Below are 14,115 nucleotides of genomic sequence, written 5' to 3' on the forward strand. Positions count from 1 at the left end.
TAGATGTATAACACAGTTAATCACTTTAGCTGTCTGCCCTGTTAACTTAGTGTTCAGTACATTTGACTGCCATGCAGCAAGTCCAAGTTCAATTCCCGCCTGGGTCAGAGATTTACTCTGCTTGGTGATTGGGCATGGCACATGTGAGCATTTGCAAGTGCGCGCGCTTACACACACACACACACACACACACACACACACACACACACACAGGTGCGTGCCCACACACACATGCATGCACCTGTGCCTCTAAGTAATGCTAGCTGGACATACAAGGCAGGGATTGCAGTTCAGCAGTTTGGTTGATGGAGCAGAGGTGGGTAGCAGAAGAGGAAGGCTGGAGGCAGGAAGAATCATTGGGAGTGAATAACGAATAGCTCAGAGGGAGACACTGGTTTGCTGGCTACGAATGTGGCAGGGAGGGGTGGCAGGTACATGGGCTAGGCATGTGATGCTCAGTGCCAGAGCTGGTGGGGAGTAGTGCATAATGAAGGTGATGTGGATGATAGGACAGAGGAAGGGGAAACTGTTGGGTGGATGGTTTGGTGACAGCATGTTAATGGAGATTAAGGCCTCAGGGGTTATGGCAACAAAGGATGTATTGCAAGGACAACTCCCAGCTGTATAGTTCAGAAAAAGTGGTCGCAGAGCGGAGGACACAAATGGCGTGGGTTGTGAAGCAGCCATTGAAATTGAACATGTTGTGCCACCAGGTGGTCAGCTTTGTTCTTGGCCACAGTTTGATAGTGGCCTCTCATTCTGCCAGACAGTTTGTTGGTTGTCATACCAATATAAAAAGCTGTGCAGTGGCTGCAATAGAGTTGGTATATGACATGGCTGCTTTCACACAATTAATGATCTTAGTGAGGTTTACTCTTTTTTGCGTATGATTATCATGCTGCTTTATTCTTGTTACTTTTTTCATGATATCTTTTTCTTAACAATCTATGCAAAAAATATTTGCTGTTGTCTTCATTCCAAATAGGAAGCACAGAAATAGGAAAGCACATTTTTTTAACTGACATTAACAGATGTACTCAGATTTTTAATACTTATGTTGTTATTAAAGCCCTCTTTATACTGCTTCTGTCATATAATTGTGCTCCATATAATGTCCACAGTTAGTGTCAGTCTCCCATGTCAATTTTTTGCAGTCTTAATACTCCAAAGCAAAAAGATTTAAATATTGCACTATAATATTCAGTTTCACCTTCTGATTACACACCATTAAAAAGATATGGAAGCAAATGACAATATAAACACAATGTGCTTTCACACTTCACTCTAGATGAGGCACATCAAGCATATAGTAAACAGGTAGGAGCATATTTATTGCAGCCCAGTGTCATCCATCACAGCTGCAGGGGAAATGGAGACACTGGGTGGGATGAATGAGTCCCAGGGGCTGAAGTGGCAGTATCAGCTGCAGCAAACTATGGGATGTTTAATGTCTCATGAATACACAAATAGGGTGAGTTCTTGGTAATCATCACTTAAATGAAAATATTGAGAAAGACCAAATCTAAATGTTACTAATTAAAAAGTACAGATTTAAATTTTAGGATGCATATTGCAATTTGCTGGAAAACAGTGGAGGATGTGCAGTCCACTGCAATGAGCCACCCCCAGTATAGAGTTGTATAGTATTAGTGGTTATGAAGTGATGTGAGAATGAAGTAGAATGGCAAAAATTTCAATCACATCACATTGTCTTCAAATAAAAACGAAACCTTTGGAAAAATAGAGTATAAATACTAATTAACAGAGATGGCAACAGATTTAAGAGTGTGCTGAGATGAATAACAACAGAGTTGTGGAAGAAGTCATTATTTGGACTTGGATAGAATGACAGTGGAGTCATCAGCAAATATATAATTTCATACAGAAACATATATAAGTCTGAAACATAATGAAGTATGGAATGCTAGCAATTACAAATGTAACACTATAGTAATAACAGTACCATCTGAATCCTTCCCCCAAACACAAACTTCTATGAATTACATAAATGGGAGTTTCCCATGCTTCACACCCTACAATCCTATAATCCTCCTGGCCTCAATCTCTGCTAGACCCCCTACAATGTTCCCTTTTAAATATATGTGTGTTTAGAGTAAGATTTGTTGTTATCTTGCAGTTCTGAAATGCTGCACCTGTAAAATAACTTTCTTCATGGACTGTGTTGGCAGAACTCTACTGAACTTGTCACTGGTGCAGTTATTCTTGTGCTGAAGTCATAGAATCTTCGAGCAATTTCAAATTTCTATGAAGGAATAAAATGTACTTCTTTTTCACAAATATTTATATCGTATTCAATGTACAATCACTTATTGTAAGTCAGTGGTTAACAACAGGGAAATATTGTCCAAATACAAAATTTTAAGATCGTAGATTCGACTAATAACAAGACAGTTCTCTAAACATCTTCTGTTCTGCCATGACATCATTCATCATTGTCACAATGCATGCATTTATTCAATGGTCCAATGTGCTAGTCGGAACTGAGACACCAACTTCACATAAGTAATGCAATTCGTGGTAATAATGAGATCACAGTCCCGCTTTGAAGACACATGGTGTCCATCCACATAAGCATGCAAAACAGATCACAAAAACCCACAAAGAAGCTTTCCATTCTTAAATACCAAATTATTTTATGGTTTCATCTATTGCAGACATCATTTGTTGGCTATGTATACAAAGGGTTGCATATCACTCTGACAGAGTCATATGTTACACCATGTCCTGCCTCACAACCGCCTCTTTCCCCTTCCCCAAGACCCTGACTTCACTCATCTTGAACTCACACTCTCCTATCTGTAGTCTCCCTCTTCTTCTGTTGTATCTGCCCCTCATAATCTGATCCTCCAATCACTGTGCTCTGCCCACAACTCCTCCTGTCTGTGGCCAGAACAAGCTCACGAGTGCCACACTCTAGTCCAATTTGTTTTCTGTCTCTCCCTCTGAGTTAAGCCTCCTCTTGCTGCTCCCTGCCTCCTTTCTCTCCTCACATACTCTGTCCAGAACAACCTTTCGCCCAGTTGAGTTGCAGTGCTGGCTCAATGTAGCCAGCTGCAACAATAGCTGAAGAGTTGTATATTTGTTTGTGTGTACTCTATAGATCTGAAGAAGGCTTCATCTGAAAGCTAGCAATGTTCAGATTCTTGTTTAAGTGCATATTGATGACTCAGCATGTCAACAATTTAGTGTATTGTTACTTTGATTCATACATTATTTATATTATACCAGAGACTTTCCATTATTACACTGTAGCAGTTACAGTGGCTACAAAATCACTTATTGGATATAATTTCCTGATAAAATGTAATTTTCATTTTTATTTTGCTTGTTTAATGAACTGAATCATTTATTTTAAGTTTCTGCTACAGTGTTCACACCACTTTTGTTAAATAATTTTTGTTAGCTGTATTACACTCATTAGCAACTGAATTAGAAACACACGTTACCGTTACAGTTGCAACACCATAAAGGTACCATACAAAAAACCTCAGATTGGTATAAAGTGTACTACAAGCTTGAATATGCAAATGATAAGCATTACAGCACAACCATACAATGTTCGTAGGAGTTCTGCCATATACATTCTGTATATAAGGAAATATTATCCAACAGGTTTCTCATTGAGTAATCTCAATTAAAAGTTAGTTACAGTATTTGTGAGAAGATTGTGTTAAGTGTCATGTAAGAAGGATAAATGTCTACCAGCAAGTGTCAAACTTTGCAGCAGCAGAATTGTGAAGTGTTGAGAGCGCTGTTTATTAGTTCACGATGTTGCTGCTCACACAGGTTGGGATCTAATGACTGTTATGTGAATAAGGAAGTGAAGTATTCAGGAGGGCCATACTCAATGTCATTCAGGAGCTCTATAGCCAAGTCACACATGACTTTCATCCAAGAGGGTGATAGATTGTCCACCCAGTGGCACAGGATAATAAACTACTGCATGTACATTGAATCAGGAAATGGGCTCATTTGCAGCAAGATAAATATCCGTTGTCTGGAGCACAGCTGACTGTCAGCATGGAAACCACTATTCTGGCTTCCATTGACATGGCAGTAGGGAGAGAAGTACCAGCAGTCTTGTCATACATGACATGCTGGACACAACTCGTCTTTTCAGTCTTGGTTCTGTGTACAGCATTATAATGGATTTAGCCATGTGTGGAATCTCCAAGGAGAACGAATCCTGACAGATTTTATCCTGACAGTAACAATAAGATATGTAAAACCTTTTAAAAATACTACACAATTTCCATGTCAGTGTGTGTAAGTAAATGGTGTAAAATTGATGCTGAACTTTTTGATACCACTATAGCAGCAGTGTTTACCATTTGTACTACGCCATGTTTGGGAAGTTATTACTAATTTCACCCTCAGCGCCTGTACTGATATTCATGTCTCCATAGATTTTTTTTTTCCAGAGTTTCAGATTATTTGTTGAAGAAAGTTTCCAGATTACCACTAGGTGAACAGTATATGCACAGAAGAGTTAGCTTTTTATGGATGCCTAGCTTTGTTAGTTCAGCATCTGATAATTGAAAGAGTTTATCTACATTAACTGGTATAAAATGTGTGCCACTTCTGATATAAAGACATGGTTCTCCACCCTTTAAGGCAGTTCTGCAGCAACAACTTGTACTTTCATATTAAGAGTGGAAATGGAAAACTTTATAAATGCCAAATCCAACAATTGTCAGGTGAATTAAAAACAATGTATTTCTGTTTGTGCATGAATGATTTGTATCTAAAAAACCAGAGAAGGGATTCTGCTCAATGCAAAAAATAATGGGACAATTTAGAACATAAATACTTTAATAAGAATGTTGTAAGTGCCTTACCAGTAAACTGACTGGTCCTAGGTGCCAATAAGAAAATTTTTATAAGCTGACTCTTGCAAAGAAAAAAACACAACTGGCATCCATAAACAATGCTGCATATTTGCACAAATAGTGCTGTTGCCATCTTCAGATTATGGAATGTCAGAACTGGTATTCGCTGCTGGAGAGTACTTATCCAGGGCACCAATTCTGTGAATGTGTTCTGTCAGTCTTATGTTTATAATTACCTTCACCTTTAAATTTTCTCTTTCTGCACTTGTGCCACTCCTAGCAGTTGTGATCCTGTTATGCAGGGCCACTCATAACTATATTGAACTTTTTCACCATCTGCAGGAAAGTGCTGTGATAATGGAGGATTATGTTTGTTACCTACTAGTTACAAAATCATTTAACCACTTCTTTTCAAAATCCTTCTGTATTGAACAGACATCAAAATACTTTCAACATATCAATTAAATATTCACATTTAAGCTCTTAATAACAAAACTGATCAGACAGATCATTAGTAACCCAAAGTCAAGAAGTAAGTCAGTAATTAATTACATAATTCCACACAGTCTTATTTTGACCTCCTCTTCAATGGTGTCCATGGCAATGCCAAGTCATGACATCTAGGTGTAAATCGCTCCTTACTCACCAGTAAAATACTCACACTCCTTCATGCCTTGTAGCTGTACTGTGCTTGCATTTGCATTTTGTATCTGCATTTAAATAAAAAATGTGCCAACAGTGTGCAGTCTTTCCTGTACCACTACTACCAAAAATTAAGGTTTCTCCTTGACCATCTTCCATTGGCACAGTAGAAAGGAAGTTGGCCGTGTTGCTACCTTGACTAGCTACATGTACCGCCACAATGGCTCTTCATGATTATATCAGATTTTTTATTGTTTACATCAGTTCTTGGTCGATTTTTCTCAAAAACTAATGTAAACAACAAAAGATATAATATAAATGTATACAGTGATCTGAATATGAACATGTCAGTTTGAAACCGATAAAGGAACTATTTGTGTAAATAAATAGCAATGATAACAGTGGCTGGTTGCTATTTTCTTCTTTACAAGAATCAACTAGTGTTTTGTACACGATCACCATCTCAAAAATGCCAGTTTTGGACAAAACAACAGGAAGAAGCTTTTTGTTTCAAGTGCCACTGATACTGAGGTACTACATTTTATACAAGTACAGAAATGCAGCATTAGGTTTTTAACTAGTAGAACTATAGACAACAAAAACCATTACTCGTACCTTTTAAATTTTGAAACTGGAGAGGGAAGCACAGTCTGGCACAAAGGCCATGCACCATGTACTAATGTATGTTTTAAAGATTTCTCCATTGTTTGACATCTGGATCAAGTCTATGGACATGCTACAGAGTACCAAGACCATAATACCACTGAAAATGCTTTTTTGAAAAACAGAAACTTAGAACATTTTCCATTTCCACATTTAATATGACAATAGCACTATATGCTCTAATTCAGTGTCTCTACAATATTGCTGAGTATGCATACCACTGTGCTGTTTAAAGACTGCAATTCAGCTTCAAATAGGTGTCCCTTATTTTTAACAGACTGCATGTTTTGTTGAACAACAGATAATTCTGGGCAAAATTCTGTGGTGTTTGTCCTTATAATTTCTTTTTCACTCTGACAACTGGTGAGTGGACATCAGGTGTGATATTTTCTGTTGTATGTGTGCACAATGAAAAAAATTTCTTACCATTGAGATGAGTTTAAGGGAGGCCAGCCTCTTGCTATGATTTATCCAAAATAAAGCTAGTTGTCCTACCCATGACAACTGGCATTTGATCATGTGTGGCCCCATGCCCACCTGTTGAACTCCAACTAACTGACCTCATCAAACTCCCCTTACCAGTCTGCTTGAGGTGCAGACCATACCTAAAGTAACCCTGTCTCCTGATAGTCCCCACTGGAGCCAGTGCAGTGTGTGCCTGGTCAGCAGTCATCAGCATCATTTCCAGCTTCACACTGACTCACTCACTACACAGTACTGACAAGACAAGTCTGATCATGGCAGGGGAACAGTTCAACCATGCACAGATAGTTGCCACTGGTTTGGGAAGCTATCTTGCTCAGGTCCCTTTCCAAGCTGTTCCCTGTCCCACACATTATTATTGTATGATCTCCTTTTGTGAAATCCTTGCAAAAATACCTTAATCCCTCAATCATTTTATTCAACCTAGAACTTGGCTCGAAAATGCTGGTAAACTGTTAATCTTCCCTGAATTTGTCCTGCAATTGAGGGCCCATCCCTGCTGTAATGGCTACCTAGTGGTAGAACTCCCTTCTTCCTACTTCTTTTGGTATTACGAGGATTCCTACATATGGGCAGAGTCTGCTGCACATTTACTACTTCTGCACCATCCTGAGGCTCCTCTCCCCTCAATTCTGGCAGCTGGAACCTGTTACTTTTGTAAGCACACCAAAGTCTCAGACCATGTCTTCCTCTTCCTCCTCCTAGCCTTCCTACCACCTGCCAATTTCCAACCACCCCCTCACCACTGCCTTCCTGCATCTCACTAGTTCTTTCCTAGCTTGTTCTAAATGTGCCTGAAGGGCAGAGATCATCCTTTTTTGCTCCTCTATCAATCTATTCTTGACAGATACTGTATTTTGCTGTTTAAAGAGAGATATTCAGTAGTGATGTAGCCAGAGTTCTCCCCACTACATCCCCCCCCACCCCCCACCCCACCCCCTCCCACTCTTCCCAGTGAAACCATTTGCCGCAGCCCTGACAATATATCTCACTGCTCACTTCCCTTTGGCAACTCCCACACTTTTCATTCATTGTCAAACAAAATAACTTTGGAAAAGAAAAAACACAAAATACATCAAACTAAAGAATATTCAGAAATATATTATTTTTATTCTACTATAAAATTGCGTAAATTTGTGATAATGTGTTAACTTTGGAACAAATCTGAGTTCAGTAATGTTAAATGTAAGTAAGTAAACAAAGGGAATTGTATCGGTTGGTAAGAATGAGTGAAATTACTGCAGTGATTCCTATTCAAAATTTCTACAAAATGGCATTAAATAATCAAGGAACATGCACTTTATGTCAGAAGTCAGTAATCCTTCCAACAGATGTAAGTCTATAATGAATGTAGTGACAACAGACAGGACAACAGGCCACAGAAGGGCTATAAATTATCAGTCTCCAGTAGCAGGTATGTTTAATAGTCACTTCTTAAGTGTAGTAGAGAATGTAGGGACAAATAGTTCCAGAGAAAATCAGAGCAGTGTGTCTCACACACTTCTACTTCTGAAAGTGAGTAAATTACATATCTCAAAAATGAAAGCTTATCTGGATTTGATAGTGTTTCCAACAGAATATTAAAGACTTTTTCCCACACAATAAGTACTGTCTTTTCTGAAATGCACAATGCATCACTAACTCTGGGCATTTTTTCAGAAAGATTGTTATACCACTGTTAGACCTCTCAGAAGGGAAGGTGAGATGTGAGATGACAATAACCTTTGACCTGTTATACTACTAACATTTTCCTTCAAAATTTTTGAGAAGGTGGTTATATTAGAATAATGTTCCACCTGAGCAACAAGAATCTACTCAGTAAATATGGATTTCAGATGAGTTGCTCATGTGCGAATGCTACTTACATATTCACTTACCAAATTCTATAGGAATTAAACAAAAAAATAAAAATAGTGCTGGTTGGTATTTTCTGTGACCTCTCTAAGGCTTTGACTGCTTATTACGAAACTATCCTAGATAAACTGGTGTTTTATGGAATTGATGCTACAGCCAACCAACGGATACTGTCATATCTAAAAACAAAAAAAAAAAAAAACAAAAAAAAAAAAAAAAAAAAAAAAGAGAGAGAGAGAGAGAGAGAGAGAGAGAGAGAGAGAGAGAGAGAGAAGAAAGTTGTACTTAATAATTGAAGGAGGAGAGATTTTTCTGATTAGGGTCTTAGGTTGACTATTGTTTCTTGTGTATGTAAATGACCTTTCAGCTAAGAAACAAGTGAATTAGTTCTTTCTGCACAAGACACTGGTATTGTACTCAACCCAAACATACACACAGCAACAGAAGAAATGCTATATAATATTCAGAAAAGTATTATTGACTGGTTTTCTGTAAACAAGCTCAATCTCAATTTCAGAAAGATTCAACATATTCAGTTTCCACATCCAGAGGTGCTACACCAACTATAAATGAAACACAATGAAGAAGTAATAGATAGGGTGGAAACTTCAAAATTTTTAGGTGTCCATATTGATGAAAACTTAAACTGGGAAATGCACATTTTTGAATCCCTAAATCAACTTAGTTCAGCTACATTTTCACTTTGAATTATTGCAAATCTTGGAGGGAAGCAAATCAATAAGTTAATATATTTAGCATATTATCATTCAGTAATGTCATATGGAACAATGTTCTATGGTAACTTACCTCTTAAGGGAGAAAGTCTTCTTGTTCAAAAACATGCTGTAAGAATAATACATGGTGCTCATGCACTATCATCTTGTAGACATCTGTTCCTGTGAATGATGTAATAAACTATTAGCTGAAAAAATATGTAAATGAATTTGCCATTTTCCATACACAGTTGACAGTAAGAAGGTGTTGAATTTTTGTTATTGCTTCGTAGAACTTTCCTCAGGCAAACTAGAATAACATAATGAATTTTGCAATATATTTTGCTTCTTTGTTGGTACCTCAGTGCTTCTTGCCATCTGTGTTTTTAACCTTTATCTGTGTTTGTGATATCTGCATAAAATATCTCTAAATTATTCTGTGGACTCACAACTGTATGTGTTTTCGTATGTGAACACCCTAATGTCTTGATAGAAAGCAACTCGTTTTTAAATGTACAGTTTAGTTTACAGAGATACAAGTAAGACATTAAGATTGTGGTAAATCAAAATAAAACAATTTTTCTTTGACAGGTTTTGAAGAGGCTGATGGGCTCTTTGGAGCTATGGTTATTCGCCAACCTCCATCCAAAGAACTCAATAATTACACCTATGACTATGACCTACCAGAACACACAATTGTTGTTTGGCATTGGTTCAGTCAACCAACAAGGGATGTGGTTAAAACAGCACTGAATAGAAATGAAAGTGTTTTTGGAAATGGCTATATTATAAATGGAAAAGGAAATTTCCTTGATAATGAAAACTTCAGAATGCCAAGAGAGGTGTTTAATGTTTCACAGGTAAGCCAAAAACATTCCTTGCTTTTAGAAGTTGCCAATTCTCTAAACGCCATTTATGAAATCATACTAAAAGCTTCAAGTAGAGACTGTGGCAGGTTGATGACTGTTTTGTATGAGGGTCTTTCAATAATTAAAAATACAAATTGGTCTGGAGAAAAAATGTTTATTTTTGCAAAACAATACTTTTTATACTTTTCAACATAATCCTGTTGAACATTTATGCATTTGTTCCAACAGGCTACAGGCATTTTTAGTGTGGCTGCAAAGAACTCTTTATCTTGATGTTTGAACCAATTTCCCACAAACTTTTCATGTCCTTGTTGTCCTGGAACCTCTTCCCACATAATGCCACCTTCAGTGCACCAAACAAATGCAAATCATTAGGTGCTAAATCAGGACTGTAAGGTGAATGAGGCAGTACTTCCCAGTACATTTTGTCGATGGTATCATGGGTTAGTTGAGCAATATGAAGACGTGCATTGTCTTGCTGGAGAATCGTACCTCTCCTCTGAGATCCATGACGTCTCTCTCATGGCTGGCTTCACCTTGTTTAAAGGCAAATCCAAGTAGTATTAGCTGTTCATTTTGTGTTGCTCTTTGAGATAATCACAAAAAAACTGGACCTTCAGCATCTCAAAAATGTCATCATGACTTCCTGCTGATACTTGGGTTTTGTATGTTTTATTGTCGGGTGAGTTGGTGTGCTTCCACTCCATGCTTTGTCGTTTTGATTCTGGCTGACAATAGTGAACCCAAGTTTCATCACAAGTTAAAATTTTATTGAGGAAGTGCTCACCTTGTCTTTCATAATGTTCCTTTAGCTCCTGTGCACACTCTCAACCTTCTTTCTTTGTGTAGCCACGTCAACTCCTTTGGGACCCATCTTGCACGTTGTGCAGTACTTCAGCTTGTTACACATAATGTTATGAACTGTATCAGTACTAACTTGAACCTATCAACTATCATTTCCACAGTCACATGGCGATCAGCATGAATAATGTCATCAATTAAACTTTCAAGTGATGGAGTTGAAACCGCAATTGGTTGGCCAGAACGGTGTTCATCAGTCACTGAGTTGTGACTATTTTTAAACTGCTCTACCCACTTGTAAAAATTTGCATGATTCATACAACCTTCACGATAAACTTTAGACATTCTACAGTATATATTCACTGGTTTCTTGCCTTCAGCAAGTAAAAAACAAATAACAGAATGTTGTTCAACTAATGTGGGTGTTTCAAGCAGACTCGCCATCTTGAAATGTATTTTTGAGGTTATAAGCAAAACAATGTTCACACATCAGCTGATTAGGGTTCATCCCAGTGATGCCAACTTAAAGCCATAAAAGTACCAAACTTGCCCTACTAACATATTTTCCCCAGACCAATTTGTCTCTGTAATTATTGACTGTCCCTCATAATATGATGAGTTCAGAGGATAGAAATGAGACAGTAAAATAGGCAGTACTCCTAGAGCATGTGAGATTGTAATATTTCTAGCAGTACTATTAAAAGTGGCATTCAAATTGAATCTTTTTAGACATTCTAGAACCAAATAATGTCCTCTGAGGCTGTTTATTCATTGAAGTAAGTGAAGACTTTTATACTTCATGTGTTCCAACCAGCATCAAATCAGCCGGAAGCATAAAGCAGGTTTTGTTAAAGTAGACCGATGAGATGATTAATAATCCTTTTGCTACAGAAAAAGTATATATTGTAAAATTACACAGATAATGTCTTGAAATTATGGCAATAATGAAGAAAATAGCTTGAACAACTACAATGAAGTAAAAGTTATTTTAAAATACAGATATGCATCTGTTCTACTATCCACAATGGCCGTTTATATGTAAAATTCTGCATTTGTGTACAACTGATGTTTTGACTACTAATGAATCTAAATTCAACAGAAGCACACGCTGCTGAGAAGATAGTACAATGTGACAAAGTTGTGACCAGTAGATCACAAGAGGCATAAATGTGTTACTTGATGCAAAGATAAAGATTTGATGAAACAACATAGATTGTACTTAAGGAGTCATGTGTCCAAAACCAGAAATTTCCTTTTTACCCTAAATTCTTCCCTTATTCACCATTCTGAAGCACAATCTGCAAATTGAAGGTAATATACAGGGCTACTTCTCTTTAAGGGACAACTAAATGTAACATAATGTGTTACTTAGAAAACCTGCTTCTGTAACTAAATCACAAATTCTGATTTACTACAAACTGGTGGTGGATTATGCAAAAGACAATGACACTTTCTGAAAATTCTCAAAAATGCACATTTATTTGTGTCAATATGTAATGAAGTTCAAGGGTGATGTATTCATTGGCAGAACCGTGACACACAAATGCAGATTTTGCTACAAAATAAATTACATCTCCAAAACACTCGTACTGGTAACTTATGAAAATATAGTTTTGTAAGCTTCCAAAAATTCTCAAAATAACCTATTCCTCACATAATTGTACAATGAAATTAGCGAACAATTTTAGGCCTATTGTACTCAAAAATTTTAAAAGAACACAATTGAGTTTAGGCTGACAATTAACAATAATGGTACAAGTTTATAAGGGCACTCACAAATGTTAGAAATTTCACAATGTATCACAATGCAAACAAGTGTTGATACAGTCAATAAAAGATTATGCAGAATCAATGCGAATAGTAAAATATGTGAATCTAGAACTCTAAATCAGCACACAAACTTGTACACAAGATGACACAAAGGAAAATTCCTAAGTTGGCTTTTACCTATAAATGAATATGTGTATTGTGCATATTTTCCACCTAGCTGATTCTGTGCACTTCTACACTTGCATTCTGAAGAAGAACACTGGAGCATGAATTTATCTCGATCAAAATCACTAAAATATGCAGCACCAATGAAGTACACCTTTTGTCTGTTGCAGCTAACAATCGATAAGACTTTGCATCTTGAGCATATTTGACATGTGATGGAGATCCCCCACCCCTCCCCCAATAATTGATACACAATGCAGATAACCCCCTCCCCCCACCCCTACCCCCAAGTGCTAATGGTATCTTTGATGGAAGCACACATGGTGCCCAGATCGTGTGACAATAGGATTTGCTGCAGCCAGGGCGTCAGGGTCAGCATTTGATGTCGGTTATGGTTTGTCCATGAAGGGCAGTGGAGTGGCAGGTGATTCTGTCCTGTCTGTGGCTGGAGTATCAGACAATCACTAGCATCACTGTAGGCAGTGCCAAACAGAAGTTTAAGAAGGTCAACAAAGATTGTTGTTGGGGTAACCATGACATCAACCTTAAACGTTTTGTCATCTCTGCTGGGGGCTGGACATAGTCCATGATATGGTGGCTGAAGAGGCTTGCAGACAGCATTGTGGTGGAAAAAAAAGAAAAAAAAACTTGCTTACATTTGCTGAGTTCGGCAAAGACAAAAGGGTGGTGAGTCTGTAGGTCTCTCAACACAGTGGGTGGGAGCTGCTGTGAGGAACTCACTGGGAACTAGGTTTTGCTGCTGCCAGGGCGTTAGAGTCAGCATTTGATGTCCGTTATGGTTTGTCCATTAAGAGCAGTGGAGTGGCAGGTGATTCTGTCCTGTCTGTGGCTGGAGTTTCAGACGATCACTAGCATCACCATAGGGAGTGCCAAACACAAGTTTAAGAAGGTCAACAGAGATTGTTGTTGGGGTATCCAAGACATCAACCTTAAATGTTTTGTCATCTCTGCTGAGGGCTAGACATAGTCCATTATATGGTGACTGAAGAGGCTTACAGACAGCATTGTGGTGGAAAAAAAAGAAAAAAAACTTGCTTACATTTGCAGAGTTCAGCAAAGACAAAAGGGTGGTGAGTCTGTAGGTCTCTTGACACAGTGGGTGGGAGCTCCTGTGAGGAACTCACTGGGCACTCATATTGGTCAGCCATAGACGAGATCTGCTACTGTAGATTTCACATAATCCATGTTGGATGCACAGAGGCCCAGGAGGATGATCGGCTGTGTTTCCAACCAACACTGCAATTCGTGGCAGTGAAAGGGTACCTTCAACAATCAGTACAGACA

The 14,115-nt window shown here is 38.0% G+C and overlaps 1 protein-coding gene across 1 annotated transcript in view; it reads left to right on the forward strand.

The window, feature by feature from the left end:
* Positions 1–14,115, forward strand: part of LOC126237152 (uncharacterized) — a 235,017-nt gene that overhangs the window by 93,582 nt on the left and 127,320 nt on the right. The window contains exon 5 of the mRNA XM_049946997.1: positions 9,797–10,065. Within this exon, the coding sequence (XP_049802954.1) occupies positions 9,797–10,065 (269 nt within the window). The remainder of the gene's footprint in view (positions 1–9,796; positions 10,066–14,115) is intronic.

The sequence above is a fragment of the Schistocerca nitens genome, chromosome 2, assembly GCF_023898315.1.
Source record: "Schistocerca nitens isolate TAMUIC-IGC-003100 chromosome 2, iqSchNite1.1, whole genome shotgun sequence".
Lineage (NCBI taxonomy): Eukaryota > Metazoa > Arthropoda > Insecta > Orthoptera > Acrididae > Schistocerca > Schistocerca nitens.